The sequence below is a fragment of the Vanessa tameamea genome, chromosome 14, assembly GCF_037043105.1.
Source record: "Vanessa tameamea isolate UH-Manoa-2023 chromosome 14, ilVanTame1 primary haplotype, whole genome shotgun sequence".
Lineage (NCBI taxonomy): Eukaryota > Metazoa > Arthropoda > Insecta > Lepidoptera > Nymphalidae > Vanessa > Vanessa tameamea.
Genome location: NC_087322.1, coordinates 11,014,726 through 11,040,904, shown reverse-complemented (window position 1 = coordinate 11,040,904; position 26,179 = coordinate 11,014,726). Strand labels below are relative to the sequence as shown.

Here is a 26,179-nt window from a genome sequence, read left to right as displayed (position 1 = left end):
CCAATGCGTGGCAGATTCTGATTCACCGATGTCATGTTTCTGCACGAGATTATTCTTCAACGCAATGCACATGAATTCAGTGGTGCTTGCCTCGGGTTCGAACTCAGAATTATCGTTGTTAAGAATCTCATCTTGTAACCACCGTGGCTTTACAGAAGTATATATTATAATATTTAATGATATTTACGAATTATAATCTTCTATTTTTATTTGAACTATAGACATAAGAGACTAATTAATTAACTAATAACTTTTTAAATCTTTTTACAAATGATAATCAATAATAACATTAATTACTTTAAATAAATAATAATCAATAACAAAAACCGACACAAACGAACAATTTCTGTGACTCAGAAATACGGTCGAAGCACCCAAATTTCGCGCCAATAGTTAACCCAAACTTAACCCAAGTTTGTGACACGTGATAACGCACTTTTTTAATGTATTACGCTCTAAGGTGTTACTGCATTAGGTGGCAACAATATATATATAATCTTCCAGAGTATGTGGTGTGTATACCAGCTATATTTGTATTCTTTATTGACGTCATGTAGCGCGTAGACAATCTAGTCATGATGATTCAAAGAAAAGCTAGCGTTCATGACATTGAAAAATTATAGCAAGAAATATGAATGCAAGGAAAAATAACATTTTCGTCATCATTTTAACTATACTTGACGATATTATAATGATGTATCCATGAGAGCCGACAGGGTCAAGTGAATCTCACTGAAGATTGCGAGTTCAAACCCGCTAAGCACCACTGAATTTTCACTAGCTTAATTTCTGTTTATAATAATTTATTTCGTACTCGGCGATTAGGGTATGTACATGGGTCGTATGAAATTTTGCGATACGTGTTTTCACTAACCCGCAAAGAAATAGGAGCCAAAAATGTTCTTCAGGGAATCTTGGCTATATTAAGGCATATGAGTATTATTAAGTAAGCGAGTGGCTAGCCTGGTGTGTGTATAAAATTTAGGTTATTACCTAGGTTTGGCCCTACCTCAATAGAATAAATTTCCCTTGCCCAACCCTCGAATGTTTATATTTCTTGTGTCGCGGTTTGACAGGTGAGTGGACCAACGTAGGCAACAAGATATAACATCTTAGTACTCAAGGTTCATGGCTTATTGATGACGTAAGGGATGAATAATATTTCTTACAGAGCCAATGTCTATGGTCGGTGGTGATCACTTACCATTATTTGTCAGTCTATCTAAATAGTATAAATAAATAAAAAAATATTTATGTAGTAATAATGGACACAAATATATTTTTTTATTCTTATTCTTTATATCTATTTGATTCTTGAACTTTTGTTATTTCATTTACGAACTATCTGCAGTGTAATGTAATTTATGTTAATTCGTTTGTATAATGATTTTGTAAGTATTTCTTAACGTGGGGCAGAATAAACATTTGTTGGTCGTGTAGGGTTGCCAGAGATATATTTTTAAAATTACCAAAAACACATGACGAATTAAAAAACAACTATTTTCTTTTAGCTTTACGTTAAGTAATAGATAATCTAAATACGATTACGATATTTTACAGTCTAATATATTATATTTAATATGACATGATATTCAATTCTACGATGTGACAGCCCTAACACTTTTGTGGGCCAATCGGTCATCGGTTTACTTCGCAAATACTTGGTGCGGATAAAGTTATTGCTTAAGCGTTAGACATTTCTCAGTTGAGCATAACTTCCATTTCTAATCACTAATTTATGTTAAACAGTTCTGTCGTTCGCAAGAACTCGACTACATACTCTATGCATGTGGGACAGTGAGAGAAGGCTACGAACACTTAATTAATAAATTTAAATGTGAAAGTTAATTTATTAAATTTAATATTTAAAAAAACTAGGCAGACTAGTGTATCTACCAACCCTCATTGGGTCATCGTGGTGAAGTAAGCTTAATAGAGAGCCCTTGCCAACAATGGGACATTATCAGGCTGTTACCCTAAAGGTTCGGACACAACTCTTATATACGATATACGATAATTCGAAGAGAAAAAACACAGTAGGTGTATCTGTTCTATTGGTGGGTAATTAAAATATAAATATAAACTTGAAAGTGGTGACCTACTGACGACTGTCACGTGACTGTCACGCGGTCAGCGTCAATGATACGCTGACCGTAGTAATAGGAACTAAAGTAGTTATAAATTCAAGAATGAAAATAGCACTTTTTAGACCAAAGACTTTATAGAATATACTTTATCTATATGTGAACTACCGACACGCATTGGCTATCCCTTTATAATTTTATTATATAGGTTTGTATATCTGACTGAAATTAATAAATTTCAACACCGTGACCTATCATCATTAAGGTTGACACATCTATTTATTATTTTATGGACAAGGTTTTGTAATATTATTAATTACGTTGTCAGCTATCTAAAAAATTCTATCATGAAAAAAATTATGGACCAATACTAACCTATCAATAATAATAATAAAAAAAGTATTTGAAAAAGAACAAGATACCTTTACAGACCTAATGGAGACTTATCGATTGAGGTCATTGTCATTTCGAAAACCTCAGATGAGGTGCTAATTTTAAATTTTACTCGAAAAATTAAAAAAAAAAAATTCTTTGAATATTAATTTAATCTTTCTCATGTATAAGGTTAATATTTAGCACCATTGACCGATGTTTCTGAAGAATTGCTGCTGATTGCTGTACTTTTACTAGTCATTCCACGAATGCGCGGACGTGTTTCATTTTTGTTTCAGTAAAGACGCTGAAATTTATCTATATTTATAAGAGGGACTATTTTTAATTATGAATAATTTTAATTTTAAAATATAGTAACTATTGTAGTATCATCAGTTCTGCAATTGATAAAATTTTAATAGCAATTAACGTTCCAAACATCATATATTCAATTGAATGAAATTTTGAATTATTTACTAACTGTCGATAATTTCATTTCTGTTTTTTTTTTAAATTATGTTCCAACGTAAAGGACGCGGCAACGTTTTATTCTACGGATGATGTTGTAAGACGTCCAAGTGTACTAGGATGTTAACATTTAAGCTTACACGATTAACGAGACTCGACGCATTTTGCTTCACTCTTGCAAAATGTATGAATGTTTACGTACACTTAATAATTCTAGATATGGCCTCGCTATTTGAGAGTTCATCGGCATTGCAATATACGTAGTTTTGACGGTTTTACAAATACTTCATCCTTGCTTATGTGGATGTTGTAATAGCACACAAAGGCAAAAAATAACTGCACAATATGAGCATAATAGATAAACTTGTGTTTCAATAAGTATTGCAAGGTTAAAAAAAGGGATTCAAATATTTTTTTTGTCTAACATTAAATTATGTTTTTTCAGTAGTATATATGGCGGTAATGGTTGTCAAATGATTATGTTTATGTTTTAAGTCATCGTTTATATAATTATATTTTATTAGATAAATGTCTAAAAAACTTTAAAAAATGTATAAAGTAACGTAACGCATTGACACTTTTTTAAAACAATAAACTGTTAATATAATAAATAAAGCTCCTCTAAATTGATTATGTTTCACTGTGATGGAATCTGTGCCAGGAGACCCGTCAATATCTCCGACATGTACATACAACATTGCACACATTTCTATATGTAAGAAGCATTAAAAAAAAGTGTTACTTTGTAATTTCTCACTACTGGTCAAAGATATCTACTTTTGAGAAGGTTTCTAATTTCATAACGCTGCTCCAATATAGGTTAGACACAAATTCGGCAGAATTCAATTATTTATACAAATTAAGCAAATGAAATCTTAGTGATGCTTTATCGGTTTTGAATCCACAATCCACTCGAATACGTTATAGCCATTGGGCCACCTCGACTCTTACGCATAAGCTAATATTTCTATTTCTTTTTTAAGTTCATGTATATTGTTATATCATAGCAGTGGGAATTTTAGAGGCTGTTAACGTGAAATGATTAATATTTAATATTTAGTTATATTTCTGACTATGTATCTCGGAATCCCTGGATGATAAATAATAAATAAATATTGGACAACATCACATACATTACTCTGATCCCAATGTAAGTAGCTAAAGCACTCGTGTTATGGAAAATCAGAAGTAACGACGGTACCACAAACACCCAGACCCGAGGCAACATAGAAAACCAATGAACTTTTTCTACATCGACTCGGCCGGGAATCGAACCCATGAAAACCGGTGTACACACTACTCGACCACGGAGGTCGAGCTAATGATTACATTAATCTAACAAGTAATCTAAGTTGTAATGTCCTTTTGTGCTTGTAACACAAATGCCTTAATCCTATTACTAGATTTGGAAGCTCATACTCATAAGGCCTTGTGGAGAAACCAAGTAAATCTTAACAAGCTTGAAGTCGCATTATTTTGTTTTTTTGATGAAACGATCATACCACAAGTAAACTCAAAACAGAAAAAAATGTTTGTTAAGATGGACTTGTCCAAATAAGAGATATGTTGCGTGGAAGTAAGGTGAAATAGGTTTGGAATCGAATCCTCGTAATCAAGAGGAAAAGGCCGAGAACGCCTTGCAATTGGATATTCTTTGTCACTTTCCTTATGTCTTGCCTTTATTTCAATAAAGAAAAAGGATTCCGAATTAAGTGGATTTTTATGTATAAGCATCTACACTTTAAAAATCAGTTTTATTTTTTATTTTTAAAATTAAATTTTGGTTATTTTAAACACAAACAATTTTTAAAGTATCGAATTAGATTCCTAAAAGTAAAACATAAAATATGATGTTCGATAAAATAATATCACACAACATCTGATTGTAAAACAAGTTTCGTAAGGAAATATGGTTGTATAATAAGAAAACTGTTTTCTAAAATATATTATATTAGTATGCCAACAATGCTAGTTGACCCAGCGTTTATATTATGTTATGTGGACGTAACGGCTTAATATTTTAAATAAAGAATACAGATTAAAAAAATATATAATAGGAATATAATAATATTACACCGTGAACATCATTATAGAAACTCATCAAATCAATTTACTAGTAACAAAAAAAAAAGTATTTTTTATAATAATTAATTCTCTTAACGCAATCCTTTTCAATTATTCTTATAATGGAAAATATTTAAATTTATTTAAAATCTTCTGATTATATTTGTTATGCCTTTAATTCAATTTAATTGATGACAGGTGTTTTTTTTTTAAATGGGCGAGAAATAGGAAAGTTTAATTTATGTGGCTTATTTAAATACAAACGGATGAATGGTCGAGTCAGTGACGTGAAACGAGTTTAAAAACTAGTTCACCAAAAATCGTATCGCTCTGCCGTCTGACAATCTTTAAACGAACTTTCACTGTTACAGCATCGAGTTGCGCATGTTTTGTTAACACATTCGGCTACTGCGCATGCGCGAGCTGTTGTGTTGTTGCGCGCCAAATTTTAATTTGAAGTTTAATATTTTTAGCAGTTTCGACTTAGAATCGATCTTGTTTGTAATAATTGTTGATTCTCCATTTTAAAATCATTTTAATTGTGTTTAATATTTAATTTTAAAAGTGTAATCTTAAAAAAATGAAAATTTTGGTGCCGGTTATCGATACGTGAATAGTGTTTAAAATAAAAATAAAAATTTTAAATTTAGAACGATAATGTGATCACAAATCGTGAACATGTTCGGGTTTAAAAATATTTTGTTTCAATCAGTGATTTTCTTAGTGTGGATTTCACAAAATTATACATTTGGAAGTGAAATCTTGTGGCATATATGCACATATTTAATATACGCTAACCTGGTATTATGTGTGCTTATGTACGATTACGATTATTGGGTAAACCGGGGTGTGTTTTCTCCCCCGGCTTTGCCTGTGGTGGGACATATCGGGCCTGTGGTCGCGGGGAAAGAACAAGGAGGAATTTGCTTTAAGAAAATCTATGACAGATATAAGGACAAAAAGATTTTAGGTATGTTTAAGGGATACATTGTTATAATACCATATATACAGGTGGCTAGTTTACGCATGTGTGTGTGATGTTAGGAACTATATGTCCTGTATTGACAATGTGTGCGCAATTTCCCGATAATCGGTTGAATACTTAAGGCTTAAAAACGTAACAAGCAAACAAATAAACAAACTTACTTTAATATTTATAATATTAATTAAGGAACCGACTTGTGGCTTTATATAAGGCGACAAATCCAGAAGTTCTGGGTTCAAACTTCAGACCGGGTTGATAAATACTATAGGGTTTTTCTGTCGAAAACGAAATTCTGCCACATGTGTATTGCACCAACCCGCATTGGAGCAGCGTGGTGGAATATGCTCCATACCTTCTCCTCAACGGGAGAGGAGGCCTTAGCCCAGCAGTGGGAAATTTACAGGCTGATTATGTTTTCATACAGCGCAGAATCTGGAAGTTATAAGTGTGTGTTCATGAGTGCGATATTAAGTGAATTTTAAACGAGCTTTACAACTGACTATAGATTTTATTTGCATTTAAAAGAGGAACTACTTAATAAGCTTCTTAGGTTGAAAAACAGAAAACATGTAACTTTTTAGGGTTCCATACCCAAAGAGTAATACGGACTCTATTCATTAAGACTCTGCTGTGCGTTCGTTCGTACGACTGTCTGTCCGTCTGTCACCAGGCTGTATCTCATGAACTATGACAGTTGGACAGTTGAAATTTTCACATATGTGTATTTTTGTTGCCGCTATAACAGCAAGTACTGAAAAACAGAATAAAATCAATATTTAAGGGGGTTTCCATACAACAAACGTGATTTTTTATGCTTGTTTTTGCTCAATTTTGATAACGGCAACAAGTAGACTTGGCTTGAAATATTCGCAGAATATTTATTTATTCACTTTAAAAATAAATAATTCAATCCTATACAAAATACATGCTTTTTTCCCCGTTTTTATAGATAATAGTACGGAACCCTTCGTGTATTTATTAATTTATGTTTAAGATTATTACTTCTAATAAGAACTTAATACTACGAACATTGCACATAGCATTAATTTCACTCATTTATGACAATTTAAAAGCTTCTAAGAATAAACTTATATAGAGAATATTTAATTATATCTTCTTTTAATACTCACCTTACAGTTTGATGACTTCACTAAAAGCATTTGAATGAAATATTAATGTAGTATTTTCTAGAAATAGTTAAATAAACGTAAAGTAATAGTCTATTAAGGTTCCACTGATGATTTAGGACCTGCTTTCCCTTTGAGGAGAGACTTTGGAGCTAATTCCATCACGCTCGGGTTGGTGGTTACACTTTTGAAAAATTCGATGATTCCCGGCCGAGTCGATGTAGAAAAAATTCATTAGTTTTCTATGTTGTCTTGGGTCTGGGTGTATGTGGTACCGTCGTTACTTCTGATTTTCCATAACACAAGTGCTTTAGCTACTTACATTGGGATCAGAGTAATGTATGTAATGTTGTCCAATATTTATTTATTTAATTTATTTACGTGCATGTTTCATCACGGTGTTTTACTTCACCGCTGAACACAATATGTTAATACACAAATTAAGCTCTAAAAATTCTCAGTTTTTAACTGTTTTTAATAAATAAGCATTCTAACTCAAATTGTTAATATCAAAATGTTATGTCTTAACCTTTATAAAATTTGCTTTAATAAAACTAATCAATTATATAAATTAAATTCTATACTAATATTATAAATGCGAAACTAACCAGTAAGTGGTATTACCTAATACGTAAATGGATATAAAAACTGACTGTTTTTTTATTAATGATAAATTAAATGTTAACAAAATAAAATTAATCATTCAATCTATCATATGCGACTTGAATGCGACTTTGCGTTCGCAATAGGGGAAGTCACTTCGAGCAAGAACTAGGCTAAATTACAAAATATCTTAATACAATTAACTTAGCTACTGAACTGTTTATTTTATATATTTTTATTATTTGTATCTAAATTTTATTTTAAATTTATATTAATTAAGTAAGTTAAGTAAATAAGTAAGGTTTTTTACATTGGTTATTATTTTAAATCAATTTTGTGGGAATTTTAAAGAGCGACCTTTAGTACGAATTCGGTCATTTTCGAATACGAATTTCCACCAGCGTCCTTTTTGATCATTTTATTTCGGTTGCTTTAAAATAAATTATTAGATTTTATACATTTTCGGAAAGCTAATTAAACGATTATTTTTTTTAAATAATCTGCAGAACAAGTTTCATAATTATTTTTTTTGTTTTTCAGGCATATTTGAGGGAAAAAAATACCGACAAATAACCGAAACTTTTTTTTAATAATTTTTTGAAGTTGCAATTTTGACTTATTTTGAAAAAATCTAAAAAACGTGATAACTCAAAAATGGTTCACTTTTGCATCATGCATATGGGGGTTAAAATTATCGCAAATAGTCACCCCTATCACCTCCTAACGGGAATACGCCGAATTACCAATAACCCTGTATAAAACGCCTGTAATTGGAACGACGAACATTGGCATTGAAGGCTTCGCTTTCATTACCTCAAGTGGTCTTCGGTTTTCAGTCGATCGACTTTAATTAGAAAGAAAGCCGTTATTGATTTATTTATTCCAAAAATTTCAGGCATTCACCAATTTTTTCGGCGAACTCTCGTCATCTGCGACCCTGAGCTCATCAAGCGAGTATGTGTCAACGACTTCATGTACTTCACGGATAGAGGATTCTTCTTCGATAAGGAGTTGGATCCTCTTGCTGGGTCCGTTTTGTACTTGCGAGGAAATGAGTGGAAGAAGTTACGGGCCAAGATATCTCCGATATTCTCGTGAGTATTTCGATTTCAATATTTCACGTACCCCGTTATGTACAATTTTACCACAAATAAAAAAAAAAAACATGAAACGAAATAGCTTTAAGGAAGGCAGTGTTAATGTAGCTTCACATGAATTTAGAACTTCTTAACAAATTCCTACACATATTACAATGGTAAGTTGGAAGAAGTAGCAGGTAGTAGTAGAAGATTAATATTTAAGTTAAATATCTATCTTTTCTGTTGAGAGTCGTCCTTTCATAGTTTTTTGGTCCAATTAAATAATCTAACATGTTATGTACTTTCTCTGCAATCTGTACTCCATAAATGAGCTGATGTTTCAAGGAAGTAAAAATACTATTTCTGCATTCACATAACGATTGAAGGATAATCGAAATATAATATTACTATTTCATGAATATATTTCCTATTGGAATAAATTATATCTGATTTGCAATTATATTTTAGTGTTTTCGCGTAAAGTGTATGTGTATTGTACAAGGAATATATTTTAAGATACGTATCCTTAAGATGATGTTCTCCTGTCTTGACAATTCTCGAAGAAAATATATGAACCTAATGAGTTCGAAACTGCAGATACGGTTTTTGGGCTTACTGAAAAATGTGTCGTAGTTTATTGGATTTCGAGTTTAATAATAAAAAAATATAAACACCTTCTCTAAACTCTCATATAGTTAATTATTTATCCATCTCGATCGAGACTTCTCATCAGGCTTTGACAGATTCTGTGTAAATAACTTTTAACCTTTTTATATTTTGCCTGCCTCGTCAAATCATCTCCAAAGATTTATCCAAATACTTTGGAAAAATTAGAATTTATATAATATGAGATTCTTCGAAGAAGTAAAATAGCTTAAAATATCTGAACGACAGAAAACACGATATTAAAAATTATCAAAATATAAGAAATTTATGATGGAAATTAATCAAGGAAGCATATAAAGATTAAAAGCTTCAGTTCAAAAAAAATTTTATAGAACTTATTAAGTTATATGTCATAATAGTATTGAAAAAATTAACAATCTATCTTTCGACATTGATTTATTTGTGTTATGTCAGCAGGACACCATGTTATCATTAAACTTATCATACGTACAGGCGGAAGTATCCCACATTGTTGACTTAAATTTGACACATTTTGCAATGTTGTTCATATTTAATATAACCCTAATTTATGACTTTTGACAGAAATAAAAATAAATCATTATTATTAAACATGACAATTATTAGGGCTTTTTAATAGATCGCATCACAATTAAGTGCCATTTATTGTCAAACTATATAAATTTTAATTTGTATTAATAATATTTTTTAATTTTATAGTTATTCGAATTTTTTTCAGACCAATAAAACTAAAAGGAATGCTACCAATAATAGAGAATACAGCAAACGAGTTTGTTCTACGAATACAAAAACTTCTAACTGAAGCAAACAACGAAAAATCAAAAGAATCTAATGCGATTGAAAAAGAGTGCAATAATAACGACAATAAGTCTGCAGTGGTGAATTCGGATGAACTAGTGGGCGGCTACACAGCTGACGCGATAGTACCGTGTGCTTTTGGTGTCAAAAGTCACGTGATGGACAACGCTAACGATCCATTTGCGGTGGCACTTGGAGCATTTTATGAATTATCATTCTTCAACATCTTTGAGAAGTATATGCATTTTTTATAACTAATTTATTGAATACAAGTTTCCGTCCGAGGTTTCGCCTGTATGTGAGCGATATTAAGGTCTCTATATCTTGTTTTGACAACGTGTATGCTTATCATACTTTTGTACAATCTAACTCAGACTTCATTAAGCGCCTTATAATTGTATTGTTTTTCCGTTAGACATCAGTAGATTACTAGTTTAACTGTGCACCAAAATATCTTAAAAGTTAGAATAAGTATAGACAACCAGCTTGCTGTCTATGGACCTTTTCGATTATCTAGTCTTCTAGAAAATAAAATGACTTGATTTTTGTTATGACAAAGTATTTTGCAGCATAATTGCTGCACGTTCTCTTACTTGATGAGTTTGTCAGGATTATGAGTGATTAGTCAAATATTATTGTCTCATTTAGTCGAATGTGTTATCAGAATGTGAGAAGTCGCTTAACAACACTTATATGGAATGGTGTATATGTTTTGTTTTAGTTTATTTATTTTATTAAAGTGATAATGTTCTACTGTAACTGAAATGTTTACACATTGCAGAATGATGCGACATCTGTGGCCGGCTTTCGTGTTGTTTTTCAAAATGAAAACCATACCAAAGAAAACACATGATTTCTTCTACAACATCGTAACCAACGTCATCAAAGATAGGAAAAATGGTAGGAATGTGAAAAGTTTTACGATGTTTTGCTTCTGTATTGTTTTTATAAAGCATAGGTATAGAAGATAGTCGGAAATGATAATAGTCCGGTGAGTAATGTACTTAAGGTGGCGGCATAGGTGACTTAGAAGAGTTAGGTTAGGTTAGGTTATTTAAAAAGTCATAACTGTCCGTCGCAAAACTGTCTGGCAATTAAATTTTATGTTGCTAAAAGGAAAAGGAGAAGAATATCATGATAAAGTAACGTACGAATTGTTTGATACGATAAAGTTATTTCGGCTTGTTTTTAGTTTTTCTCATGTTTTAACATGACAAATAAAAATAGCGGAGATTTTTTCCGCCATCATTAAAACTTTGTCAATTATTTTCGAGTTATTCTCAAAAATTTTAACGGTGCTGTGTTCGAAGTATTATTGAGTAAATTGGGCGTGAAAGTTATACTTAAAACTTCTATTAATCATTTTTAAATTTTATAATTACTGAACAATGCGGCTTTTCATCTTCGTATTTCCCAAAGTTGTCGTATTGGCGTTAAAAGAAATGATAAATATATTATACGTAGATGTGTATTACCACTTACCATGATGTGGTCCAATTATCAGCCCTCTTAAATAAATAAAAAAAAAATCATAGTAAAAAATATTTTTTGACTAAAATATTCTAGATCTAGATGTCCTGTCATTTTATAATCTCAACTGGTTTGTTTAAAAACGAATATTTACTAGGAAACATATAAGGGATAAATGTAACAAAGCGGTCTCTTGATTGCGAAGTATATTGAATTGTGCCATTAAGTTAGTGCCGCCGTTGTCTCTGAAACAATTCACTTTTTATTCAGTTTCCAATCTATATTACAGCACAATAGTATTCAAGTTTTTATTTAATGAACGTGTACACTATTTTGAATGCCGGGACAAAATTGGATTAGTTACTTATAGTACAACTAACGATCAAATTTGCTATCATATACTGGCAAAGTAATATAAACCATTCTCTACAATCCCATTGAATCGCAAACCACGGGATTTTGGGTGTTATTTCTCTTGAGCGTGAAATTACACTGGATCACTCATTCAGATCGTAGTAGAATACCGGCTGAAACTCATCCAGGCGAGTCTACGCCCAGTCCAACCACCCGTATAATATATACGAAAGGGATAATTGCGTTAATCTTCCTGTTATATATTTGAAAATCTAACTCAGAAAATAATAGTATGCAAATGTACCATAGCTATCATATCCTAATATCATAGCCTAAGGCTGACTCTCCTTTTGAGAAGAAAATTTGAAGCTCATTTCACTACGCTGTTTTTATGAGGGTCGGTGAAATCTCCGTGTGTGTATTATAAACACAACTTAAACACACGAAATGGGATCGGTGCTTATATTAGAATCAGTTATCTTCGGTTAAAATTCATATGTTCATAGAATCATCTCGGACGGTACCTACCTCGGCTTTGTACAAGTCCGTTTGGATAGGTACCTATGGATAGGTAGTTTACTATTGTTGTGTTCTGGTTTTAAGAGTGCAACTGCAAAGAGCCAGTTTTACAAAGGACATAACATCTTATTTCCCAAGATTGGTGGTGCATTGGCGATGTTAGGGATGGATTCACCATCAGGTGGCTCATTTGCTCTTCGTCCTACCCATGTCATAAAAAAAACAACATCAAAATATTACCGTAGTACATTTCCGGTATCGTAAACCCAAAAGAACGTATTCTATAACAACATATTTCTTAGAACTAGTCTAAAGGATCTTTTAAGGCTGTGTGTATTGTACGTGGGTCAAATAAATCTTTGTCAATAATTTTACACGCGATTCGAACAACATATAAAGATATATATTACCAATACAAATAGACCAGCATTGGGGATACTGATTGAGGTCGATGCTGTGTCTGACGTTTGGAATGATCAATACTAACCTTTTTATACAGTCGAGTTGTCGTTAACGGAAATGTCTGTTTAAGCAGCTATCTAGAATATAATGTCTTTGGTACAATAATTCAAAAATTGGGAATATTTTTGTTAATTGGAAAGTGGTACTATTTTATATGCTATAATTGTATTATTATTAGTAAGAGTTACTACGACTGATGTTGTAAGATATATGACGTACGTATACTAAAGTGGCAACGTTTGCCTAATCGTTAAAAATGCTGTGGCATACTTTGGTTTTTCTGGTAATACTGTGGGTTTACTTAGTATAGGCTTATTTCCGTTCCCTTTTTTACGTCGTAAAGTCATTCGTGTATTTTGTGGAAAAAAAAAATTACAAAGCCGAAAGTCATCGGGCACGAGTGTAATAAAAAAAATATCTAAAATTAAAAAGTAACTTTAACCTATGAAAGTCCCATTGCCGGGCAAAAGTGTCCTCTCTTCTTGTAAAGAAGGTTTGGAACTTGTTCCAAAGACGCTGCCCCACAAGAACTGCTGTAAAAAAGAACACGAGAAACAAATGGTTAATGACAATTTCTGTTGTAAGTAAGTTGCTTTGAAAACGATTAAAAAAAAGACCTGGACCTTGATTATTTTCAGGTGATAAAAACCTCAAGTGCTTCGAATATTTACTACTTCGACGACTGGCTACTCCACTTATTGCCGGTAGATTTTACGAAGTTTGACTTCCAAGTAAAGAGACTTGTGAATACAAATTAATTTCTCTAAAACTGTTAAACTTCAATTAAGATCCAACAGCACGACTTATAATCTACTAATTCATCTTCATTCTTGAATTGATATCGCTTAAAGTTTGTAGTCGTAATGATATGCATTTATTTCTTACTTCTTAGCAGATGATTCATTACCTATATTATGGTTTAAAAAGTCTTATTATTATTACTATATTATTATTATTAGTTATAGTTTAAAACACTAGTGTGTCTCCCGCGAAACTTCGTGTTTATACAAAATATTTTTTAGGAATTTCGAAACCTATGACAGGTTTTGTTTTGATTTCATTTAATTTTTAACTGCATGTCACTCATCTACATTTAGCGCCCAAATTATGAAACCTTTTTTAAATGTTTTTTTTTTTTTGTTGTTTCAAATAGCATATATTCGTTCTATTAGAGCTTGTAAATAATAATTTACTTTAACGAAAACTTTACTTGTTTACGTTTTTCATTTTTTTTTCTTATACAGCTCTAGTAACGCTCTCTAACTGGCCAGGAACTTTTATCCACTCTCTAAAATAATTTTTTTGTTAAATTGTAACAATTTAGTAAATTGCAATCAAGATTCTTCTTTAATTTTCTGCACACCTACGGTTGGAGTTCTTCAAAATGAGACCATAACCGATTTTATGTGCAGCTATCGTCCCAAAATCATTGGGATTAAAATCGGCTTACGCTATAAATATATAAGACATTGCACGCAAAAATTAAGAAAAAAGAGACTCAAAAATTTGTAAAAAGAATTAGCGACCTCTTCCCTTGGCTGATAATGAAATGTTGTTTTCTTAGAGCATATTTGTAATTGATGGGCGTTATTTGTTTAATGACTTTTCACATGAACATATATTTTAAAGAAAATAAACCAAAATCAGTTACTTTTGTAGTACATGTATAATTATTCTATATTTATTCTTTTTCTGAAAAAAGTCATCGATTTATTCTTCACTTTTTAGTCTTTGCTTTCGTTTTTGTTTTTTATAATCTGTTTTATTCTTTGTGCATTTTCTAATCTTTTACCAACCTGAAACCTGAAAGTTAGCTTACACGTTTAAAAGTAGCCCACCAGGCAGGGCATATCACACTGCCATAAATATCTATAGTGATTACACAAGGTGGTCCATTTTACTATAATGCTTGACTATAGTAAAAAATATGTACTAGTTGAACACAAACAAATTTAAATTTGATTAATATTTCAGGAGTACAAGAAAAACGTGGTGACTTCATTGACATGATGATGACTTTGAGGAATGAAGACAGAACTGATCCTGCAGAGAAGGAAAACGAAGTTAAGATCAGTGAGTATAAATCTAGTTCTTCTGTTTCTTTCTGTTTCGGAAATTATCACAGAAGAATAAGTAACTCAATAATTCTTTCTACAATCAATATCAATCTCAAAACAAAAGTGCCTAAATTTTTTACATATTTAATCTTTTATGCAATTTGAGATGTTAAAACCAAATCGATTTAAGTGTTTTTTAAAGCATGAAAATATAACAATTCCATTTGAATTGCAATTTGGATCGTCGATATCTGAAGTCCTTAACTTAGTTACGAGACCAACGTGGCACGTAATGACAGTCACTTCGACATTGTAGATATGTAACACATTGGGGCGTTGAAGATTAAGATTGGTTGAGTTAGATTTATACGTTTTAGAAAGGATAATTTCGAGAAATTCAGTTATATTAGACGTATGGGGTACGGTAAAATCAAATTATGTACGATCAAAACTACGCACCGTTTTGATTAAGATCGTTTTTGTTGTATATGACAATTGTGCTTTTATATGACAATTTGAAATCTGTAGCCACATGGGTGATTTGTCACCTGATCGTTAATGACTAACGAAGGCATTGGTACTGTGTAAATAGGAATGCAAGATGTGGAAATATTAACCATATCTTGCAGCGTAATTGTGCCACCAACTTTGATTTATTCACCATTTAAATCGGAAATAACAATATTATGTTTGCAGTAGAGTATAAATAATATGGAATATATTGTGATTGTACAGAGGACCCTGCAAAAGTCCTACCACTAAATAAAAAAAAATCCAATTTACTTTGTGCAAGCCCACCTGGGTACGGTACCTGATGAGATATTCTACCGCCAAACAGCTGTACTCAGTATTGTTGTGTTCCGATTTGAAGGGTGAGTGAGCCATATTTGTTCTTTAGTTTGGTGACGCGTTGGCAATATAAGGAATGGTTAATATTTCTTACAGCGCTATTGTCCTAGGGCACTGGTGACCACTTACCATCAGGTGGCCCATTTATTCTTCGGCCAACTTATATAATTAACAATATGATTGAACGTAACAAGCACCCAAGAAACCTATATACATTGGTATTATTCATATTGATTAATTCAATTACTAGTATTCAATTTGATAGTCAAACTGACGTCACCAGTATTCAAATCTGATAGGCGCCATGTTTGTTTATCTGTCGAGGTGTTTACATTTGAATTAATTGATTTGTTAATATAAATTACAATTGTCTATTATCAGAGTAACGCACGTGTATACAACGTCTGTAGTTTATCGGCCGATATAATTTTTATAGCTTCAATTCTAAATTTAAGTTTATATTAAACACGTACCAATCGATACATAGAAATCTCCATACTTATAACGGTAAATCCGTTATAAGTATGGAGTTTTTTGTCACGTGATCGTAGACAAAATAAAAAAAAAAATCTTTTTTAAATTTCTAAGACAACATTTTTTTCACGTGTTTTTCATAGCATGCAACATCACAATCGAAATTGAAGAATTACAATGTTTATTGAATTAAGCGTGCTTTCTGTGGTTTAAGGGCAGATTAACGCGTTCTAATATCTCACCCTATTTACTGATACAGATTCCATCAAGAACTTAAAATAAATTGAAGTCGTAATTCTATATCTATCTCTCTATCTTTCTATCTATCCAGATCAATAAACTCTGGACTAATACTGTTTCAATATCCTACACTCTCATTCAATTCAATTATTTGCTTAATGGCTCCATACTCTAGAATTTTCACAGCGGAAACGATTCCGACAGTTCTATTTAGATAGAGGAAAGTGTTTATTTCAGTTTTCATTTAGTTCTTATAGTATTTTCCGTGTAATCTCACGATTGAAAATAATTGAAACAGATTATAACGAAATTGATTTTATCGATGCTAATATTATATAAAGTAACTCCATAACGTTTTAATAAAGTGGCTGTTCAAATATTACGGAGGCTGAATTTTAGTTATTTTGTAAAAGATATGTAAACTAATAAATATTGCTAACGTAATCACCATTCAGACCCCTCTTGCCTCACACCATCCCCCATCACAGTTGGGCCGTACGTAATACTTAATCAGCTACAAACTGTTGAAATGATTTTAATATAAAAAAATATGCAGATAATGGTCTAGCTTGAAATCTAAAAGAGCACTAGAATATAAGATAAGATCTTCTTTAAATCAGTTCCTAATAGTGATAAATGTATTCTTCATTAACTGTGCGCTCTTATTGCGGTCGAACAAGCGATTAAAAGCTAGTTACAAAAGAGAAAAAAAATTACGTTTTGGGCTGCAGACCCAAGGTCTCGGATACTATGCCCAAATAAGATCAAACAAAAGTATTTGAGCTCATATTGAAACACAAAAAAACTTTGTTCAACATACAACATCTAGGAGTTAAGAAGTTGGCCACTTACCTCCATGATTCTGATAGCACGAAAGCTAAGGGCTGCTTCCAGTCGGCCTATGAGATTAATATTGGGGAATGAGTCAAGAGTTTACTTATGGTTCCTTTATTAATTCTAGCATTCAACTGTTTTAGATATAGCTTTATTTATTACACGACTGGTTTGCAATGGTCAGTCAAAGTGAGTTCAAGTCGAGTGTTGAACGTTTGAATAATGATTACAGCGGACATGGTGATAGCAGCAAATGCCTTCATAATCTTTCTCGGCGGTTACGAAACAACTTCCTCAACGCTGGCCTTCATGTTCCTGGAACTGGCGGCTCATCAAGAAATCCAAGAGACGGTGAGAGACGAGATAAGGGAAGCGTACAAGAAACACGGCGGTAAAATGAGTTCTGAAATGTTGCAGGACTTAACCTACATGGATATGGTTATACAGGGTATGTATTTCTTAATATCATGTTTTTTTTATGTTTAAATTATATTGGCAGTTAACTACATATGGTAAGTGGTCATCACCGCCCATAAATATTGGTATTGCAAGGAATATTAGCCACGTGGGCGGTGACGATCTAAGAGACATCGACGCGCCAACATTCTTGGGAATTACGATGTTACGTCCGTTGCGTCTGTTACACTGGCTCACTTTTCTATCAAACCGGATCACAATAATACGAAGTATTGCTGGTTGGCGGTAGAACATGTGATGAGGGGGCGGTACCTATCCAGATAGGCTCGCACAAAGCCCTACCATCAATACAGTGTCAAGTGTATTATGTATTTTGGTGTTATGTATACAATAACCTTTAGTAACGCGTGTAACAGACAATTAAATGTTATAATATTTTATCTCAATACAAATTATCGTTCGTCACACAGTCCAATGTTACACATAAACGTAAAATCCCCTTATATTTTCATTTTAAAGTATCTCCATCTTAAAGTATCGGAACGCCGAGCGATATGGAAATTTTATATTTAAATATGAGATATACCGCGACACAGCAAAGAGAAGACAAAGTACGGCGAGTTATTTAAAATATTTTTATATAATTATACTCCGTTCCAACCATAACAGGAAAAGAGTCAAATAAACAACATTTGACAGCAAATTGACGCGATATCATTGGTTAATATGGTAATCTATGATATTTACTGTGGATTTGCGAAAAAATTGCGTTTTGAACGTCGACGAAATTGTTATCGAAATTTTGGAAGTAAAATTAAAGTATTTCTACCGCCATTGGAATAGGCTGAAAAGAGCCTATTCCAATGGCAGTAGCTTCGATTCCTTACAATTCTTCCTTCCTTCCAGGAAGGGTAAAAAATATCGTAATACAATTCTGTTGGTTTACGCGGTGTTTGCCATGATGCAATTTCATCATATTTCAGTCAATTTACATAAAATATTAATGAATACCATCTTCAACTTCCTCGCGAATCACTCCGTCTACTAGTTGAAATTGTATGTAAACCCGTTCGGCACTTTTTGAGTTTATCAGACATTGCGTTCAGACACACAGACACAGTGGGGGGACTTTGTTTTATAATATGTGGTGAACGTATTTTGTATGTATGGTGCTTGAATATACTATATTTTTAACTAACTATAAAAAATGGGAGATTGTCAATTTGGTTGTATTTTTTTCATACCTCAAAATTCCGTCATTTATGAACGGATTTGGAATTTTTTTTTGGTTGTGAGGGTATTTTCCTTTACATTACATGAAAAGCCTGTAAATTTCTCACTGCTGGGCTAAGGCCTCCACTCCGTTTGAGGAGAAGGTTTGGAGCATATTCCACCACGCTGCTCCAATGCGGGTTGGTGGAATACACATGTGGCAGAATTTCGTAGAAATTAGACACATGCAGGTTTCCTCACGGTGTTTTCCTTCACCGCCGAGCAAGAGATGAATTATAAACACAAATTAAGCACGTGAATATTCAGTGGTGCCTGCCTGGGTTTGAACCCGAAATCATCGGTAAGATGCACGCGTTCTAACCACTGGGCCATCTCGGCCCTTTTCGTTTGGTCCCATTTAAATTTCATGAAATAATACGAAGGTGTTTTTTTGTAAAACAAATTATATTACTTAGTACGTCATGTCTAATATTATAAGCAAACGTGTTTATAACAAATTTTAACAGTTGACTTGTATTAACGAGATCAGTTATATATATGCACTTATTATTTATTAACGAAATTTATATTCCAGAGATATTGCGCTTGTATCCACCATTCCCCACCATTCAGCGCATGTGCACGAAGGACTACCACATCCCGGGCACCGACGTGGTGCTGGCGAAGGGCACCATCGTGGTGTTCCCCACGCTGGGCCTACATAGAGATGATCAGGTAATTATATCTTTATCAAGCATAACTTAGTTTTCTTATATTGTATTGTAATGATTTTTTTATTAGTATACATTTACTTACATTAAGGAAGCCCTGTCCCCCTAAACTAGGAGACCCCGCATTTCAGGGGCCAGTGACTTCCCAATCAGTGATTACATATTTTGTTAGACCTGTTACAAAGTTTAAATTTTATATTTGATTAAACATATTAAGAGAAAAAATTACAAAAATATGTCGAGCTAATGTGGTAAGGAATTTTATGTATTATTGTGTATAATATATGCATTCATATTTGTGTTTCTGTATGTTTGTGTGTGTGTACCGTGCGTGCGTGTGTTTGTCGTGTACAAGAATTGTTTTCTGTTTGTTTACAGCTTAGATCATTTAGCAACTTTTGCAGATATATTTTATGTTTATATCTATTTAGCCGAGTAACATATTTTTTTATTTATATATAAGTATTATTATATATGTCAAATAATATTTTTTATGCATGGTCATTGATAAGTAAATTAATCTAAAATGTTATCCTAATAATTGCAAATATTTTAACTTTCGTTAAGAGGTTAGAGGCAGGAAGTACTTTATACGAATAATTTTGAATACAATTAAGGATATTTTAGGTGTAGTTACATTTTGTAATTTTGATTTAATTGAAGTTTCTACTACTGATTACCAACCTGTTTGATTATTTTCAATAGTTACAGTACAGTAACAGTAATAAAATATTAATAAACGTATACAATATTATTTTTCAGTACTTTCCCGATGCGGAATCGTTCCGTCCGTCACGCTGGCGGGCAGCGGGGGCGGACGCGGGCGCGGGCGCGGGGGCGGGCGTGTACGCGCCCTTCGGGGACGGGCCGCGCTACTGCGTCGGTGAGTTCCCTGATCTCGGTCCTAGTTGGTGTTGCCATTTCATTGTATTTATATATTCGGTATCCTAACACGCACTCAAAACTAATCATAAAGGAAAAGCCTTGTTCATTAAAATGGCTCAATGTAGTGATTACTTATAAGTAAACACATACTAAACATATCAAAGTTAAATGATATGCCAAGCTTGTTACATTCCCACGCGTCGTGGGTTCTGCTGACTGAGTTATGTGCAGTGGTGGGATTCAAGTGATGTAACGTGTTCAGTGAAATTGACAATAACATTGATGAAGTTTTGGTAATTCTGTATCAATTTAAATTCAGTAAAAAATGTACTTTAAATTGTCACTATCGGTTCTTGCATCGACTGAAAGTCACATACATTTTTGAATTAATTAGTTTTAAATAAATTAATTTAAGTAATTTTTTATTTTTTGAACCTTCGTACTTAATTTAAAAAAATAAAAAAAAAACAAAATTAATTTAAACTAAACTGATTACACGTGATTATATTGATAAAATTATATTGTCAGTATCATGAGTCGTTTCCATATATAACTTACGGGACAGTAAATGTTTAATTTATATTTACCCTCTAACTGTAAGCGAATAATATTTATCTTACTAACTACGCGAAGGGTTAAATTAATTCATAAATTAATTTGCTTTGCTTTTCGATTCCTTGTTTTTCTTACTCAAATATTGAGTGGGTTCATAAATGTGTATCAAAAAGTCACGTTCTGTGGATCCAATCGTATTAAATTTTCAACAAAAAAATCTCGACCCTGTAAACTTAAGACAGCTTAGCAATCAAATATTTTGGGTTTATATGAAATCAAGTTGCAAAAAAGAAATTTAAACTTCAAATAGGAATATTAATGTTCTATTTTTAAACGTGTTTGTGTGTTTACGTGAAACATATGAACAAAATATTTGTACACATACATATAAATATATTAGTATACGCGACGGATATCGAACACAAATATTCAAATAAAGAACTCACGGCGACGCGCCCGCCGCGCTGAGCTGTCGCCGGGCGTCAGTGTGAGGGACTCTCGTGCTCACGAGATGTCTTGGTGTGCGTGAGACGATTGAGAGTAAAGTCAGCAAAAAAATACAAATAAGATTAAATGATGTGAGTGACGAGATCTATACATTAGTGTGTACTAATCATTTGTCTTCAATATTTATATTCACACATGCGTACCGACAGTCCGATTCTGTAGGAATTACCTTCGTATCTCACTCGTGAAATGGTGTCCACGGAACCGATGGTATCTTTAAATTTAATTCAACACTGTTACATAACGATTAAAAAGTGCTAATTTTATTTCGATTTTCACAACAGACTTACGGTGATACTCCATATTGATACGTGTATCCTATAAATCCTATAACTATTGAAGTCAATATCGTATATCACATTCTGACATTCCACACTCGGATTCTGCGGTGAGGTTCGGGTTTCTTCTTACAGAATACCTCTGTAACACCATAAATAGAACTACTTGCAGCGTTTTAATAGTTAATGTTTCATACAGTCACTCAATATACCAAGCAATGGTGACTATATATTCAGCCAACTTGTAACTGACCTTTTAAATTAATTAAAAAAAAATACTAAGCAACTACTAAAAGCATCACTGGAATTATCAAACGAGTCATTCGATACTTATTCGAGCGTCGCTCCACTGTGGCTTGGACTTAGAATTTATAACTCGCAATGTTTTCCGTTACGGGAAATTACGAGATGAATTTTAAAATTAATGAAGGAGTAATATCATAAAATTATTTTCCTTTTTTTTTCTAATCTCGAATGGAACTTTGACATTTGGATTGTCCGCATAGTATGTTTGGTGCGAATATTACGCGTTGCGGCTCCTCACGGGTCAGATCAGTTCTTACAACAGTTCGTGTGTGGCCTGTTTGAACTGCACTGGCATATTATATCAGAACACCGATATATTTGTACAGTAAAATATTTTCAAAATCTAGTCCTGAAGAGTTTTCCCTAATATAACTAATTTCCGCCCGTGAATTCGCCCGCTAAATTAATGTAGTTTTTTTTATAAAATTGCCACCCTGGCAAATGGACCACCTGATGAAAGCTCATACCAAATATGTAAGTTATCATAAAGAAAGTGTTGAGTGTGTGTGTGTGTTTTCAGTCAAGTGTTGGGTACTATGTATATACAGCGTGTAAAATTTGCATTATGAACTCTTGAGTACTTAAAACACGAAAGCGTAACAGACAAACAAACTTCCGCATCGATAATATTAGCCAGGATTTAATATCAGACACACGTACAACTCAAACGCTTGACTTGAGTTCGGTAATTTGATTCAAATTGCCTAAGTTTCACTAAAATAGAATAAGGTTATCGCTGGTTTTGAACTTAGCTATATAATTTAACTATTATCTACGCTTCGTGGACGCTGAACGAGTAACCTAGTAATAACTTTTAATAGCCCGCGTCTTTGTTCGTTATAAAATGTTATCATTGCCTCTTTTATTATTTTTTTAATATAAGTTAGCATCAGTGCGGCTGATTCTTCGGCTGTTTGTTGCATGCCCGTTTGGCCACCACCCACAGCCATTTAATCCTCAGACATTTTACCGTCAATGCAATTAGTTCCCGAGATTGTTGGCGTATGGGCGATGTAAGGCATGGTCAGTATTTCTTCCAGCGCGAATGCTACGGGCCGTAGTGCTAGTGACGTACCATCAGGTGAGTCGTATGCACGTTCGCCTACCTATATAGTTTCCAAAGCCTTTTATCTTTTTTCTCGTATTATTTCTGAACGCGAATGTTGGGCTTTAATCGATCTTAACTGCATAGTATGGATAACGTTCATTTAGTTATAAATTTTGTCATCATCGTCACCATCAGCCGGAAGACATCCACTGCTGATCGAAAGTCTCCATAAAGATTTCCACGATTGAATGAACTCAGTAGTTGTCTGTTGATATTAAATAATTTTCGCTAATCTCATTGGTCATGGATCAGTAGTGGCTAATGACGCAATAATGACCAATTAGCAGCGAATCTACATTCTTAACTTAATTCTACTAGTTTTTAGTTTCGCATCGAAACGTAATTATTTCGGTTGCTGTTCGGTCTGTATCGTAGCCGTTATAAATTAATAGAACTGTCTCTCTGTACGTAATCTTCTGAAAAAAATTCCATACGATGCTTATAAGAGCTTGCATAACATTTTTCCGCCATACAAATCTAGTTGCAGTTGAATTCTGCCTTTTCACTATAACGCCCGTTCGTACAATTTTTCCTTATTAGTGGTAAAGTTTCCGTTACAAGGGATTCTTTGTAAGCACTTTTGATACGGTCTCAGGCGTTCTTTAACAGAAATATGAACCTATAATTTTATTATGCGCGAATATAGCCCCTATTGCTGATACAGACAAGATCGTTTTTCGTTTGTAAATTGAAGCGAATTGAAATATCACTAGTAATACTAGGAAAGAGAGATTATACTGCTTACTCTAGTTATTCGAATATTGGAAATAATAACTCGTGTTTATTGAGTTTAATATTAATTAGTTTTTTTTTTAATTAAGACGAAGAGCGAATGTCCCATCTGATAGTAAGCGGTCATACATATGATCTTATACCATAAATGTGACAACCTTGAATCTACGATAATATCCAGTAATTACACTGTCTCGTTTATAAAAATGGTCTCGATGCGACTTATGTTCGGACGATCAGAAAAATGCTTTTTTAAAAAAATATTTTATTAATTATTTATTTCACAAAAATATTCATTCGTGTGTTAACAAGCAGATCTGAGACAAAAGTGATTTATCTATACGTATAATAAAATTGGAGTGTCTGTTTGTAATATTAAAATAACCGCGTTTTACTAAATGCATATGTATGTCTACACGGGACATATACCTAAATAACATTTTTTACAATTTTTGTCTGTCTGTCTGTCTGTTTGTACCGGCTAATCTCTGGAACGGCTGGACCGATTTTGACGGGACTTTCACTGACTTTCACTTTTATTTTAGAATTATATGTAAAATAACAATAAAGTCACGCTTTTTTATTAAATTCAAAAATTCCTGCGTTAACATTTCTATTGTATGTTAAATCTACAATTAAGCTGTATCACGGCGCTGGGGCCAGGTAACGTGCGTTATTGCCGTTACGGTCTATGTTCCTGTTAACGCATATCGCAACTAAGACATTCCCACATTCAAGCGATGGTTTACCAAGTCGGAAGTTTTTGGTCATTTATTGTTTATATGTTGAAACGCCTCGTGGTTGAAATCGAATCAAAATATATTTTATTCAAGTACTTTTGAATCGTCATTTAACAAACTATTTAAAGTAAAGCTACCACCGGTTCGGAATGTAGATAAAAAAATAAGTATATTTGACTTTCAAGTCAGTATTAACCCAATTACAACATTGAACGTGACGGTATTTGATTAATTTAGTATATACTACTGACTATACGTAAATAGTTTATTTATATATAAATATAATCATTACATAATATATAAACAAAGTCGCTTACCGCTGTCTTTTGTCCCTGTGTATGCTTAGATCTTTAAAATTACGCAACGAATATTTATGGGTTTTTTTTAATAGATAGATTAATTTAAGAGGAAGGTTTATATGTGTAATACTTGCACAATATAGTTGAGAAACACTGATAATTTTAGAGGTTTCTGATGTGATGTTGTGATGAACCCAATGAGATAGATACAACAGTATTGTACAACTTAAAAAGGTCTACAAAAAAGTTCGCAATGATGTATGTCTATCTCTCAGGGATAGCCCACAATAACATTTTTTTATCCTTTACTTTTAACGAGATTTTAAGCATTACAGCATTAATCCTTATACAATTAAGTACCTTAAATACACTGTGCATTTATTATAGATCAATATGGCTCTTTACAGCGTGTAATTTAAATTAATATTTTCGAAGATATTATAGATTTAAAATGCAGGGACATTGCGGTTTGTATTGTCTAATGACTAAAAGCTATGAACTTTGTATGTATGACATTCTGTAGTATATTTAGTATCAGTATTGCACCCGTGCGGAGCCGCGGCGGGTCGCTAGTTGTGTATACATTTCAATTCTACGTACGTAATCAACGAGTATTGTTTTTTTTTTCAGGTAAAAGATTCGCACTGAACCAAATGAAATGCTGTCTCGTAAAGCTGCTGACACACGTGCGTATAACGCCCGCGATCAAAGTCGACGAGCGCGGTCGAACGTTCGTCGAACCGCGAACGAAACCTTTCGATGTTGACATCCGAACGCCGATGACGTTACATCCCGCTGATTCTAGAGTAACACTTAGCTTGTTATGACGTCACATGTTAAGAATTTGTACATAAAATAAGATAGTCGGTACCTTATTAATATATATGTTGTTGTAAAAAATTGAGCCAATGTCACTTTGAGTGAT

The 26,179-nt window shown here is 32.9% G+C and overlaps 1 protein-coding gene across 1 annotated transcript; it reads left to right on the top strand.

The window, feature by feature from the left end:
• Positions 1 to 5,594: 5,594 nt before the first annotated feature.
• LOC113402196 (cytochrome P450 6B5-like) lies at positions 5,595 to 26,117 on the top strand. Its single transcript, XM_026642382.2, has 9 exons — positions 5,595 to 5,958; positions 8,599 to 8,797; positions 10,146 to 10,460; positions 11,007 to 11,125; positions 15,005 to 15,103; positions 17,717 to 17,932; positions 19,709 to 19,848; positions 20,607 to 20,727; positions 25,885 to 26,117. The coding sequence occupies exons 1-9, from the start codon at positions 5,667 to 5,669 to the stop codon at positions 26,079 to 26,081; spliced, it is 1,698 nt and encodes a 565-aa protein (XP_026498167.2). The 5' UTR covers positions 5,595 to 5,666; the 3' UTR covers positions 26,082 to 26,117.
• The last annotated feature ends 62 nt before the right edge of the window (positions 26,118 to 26,179 follow it).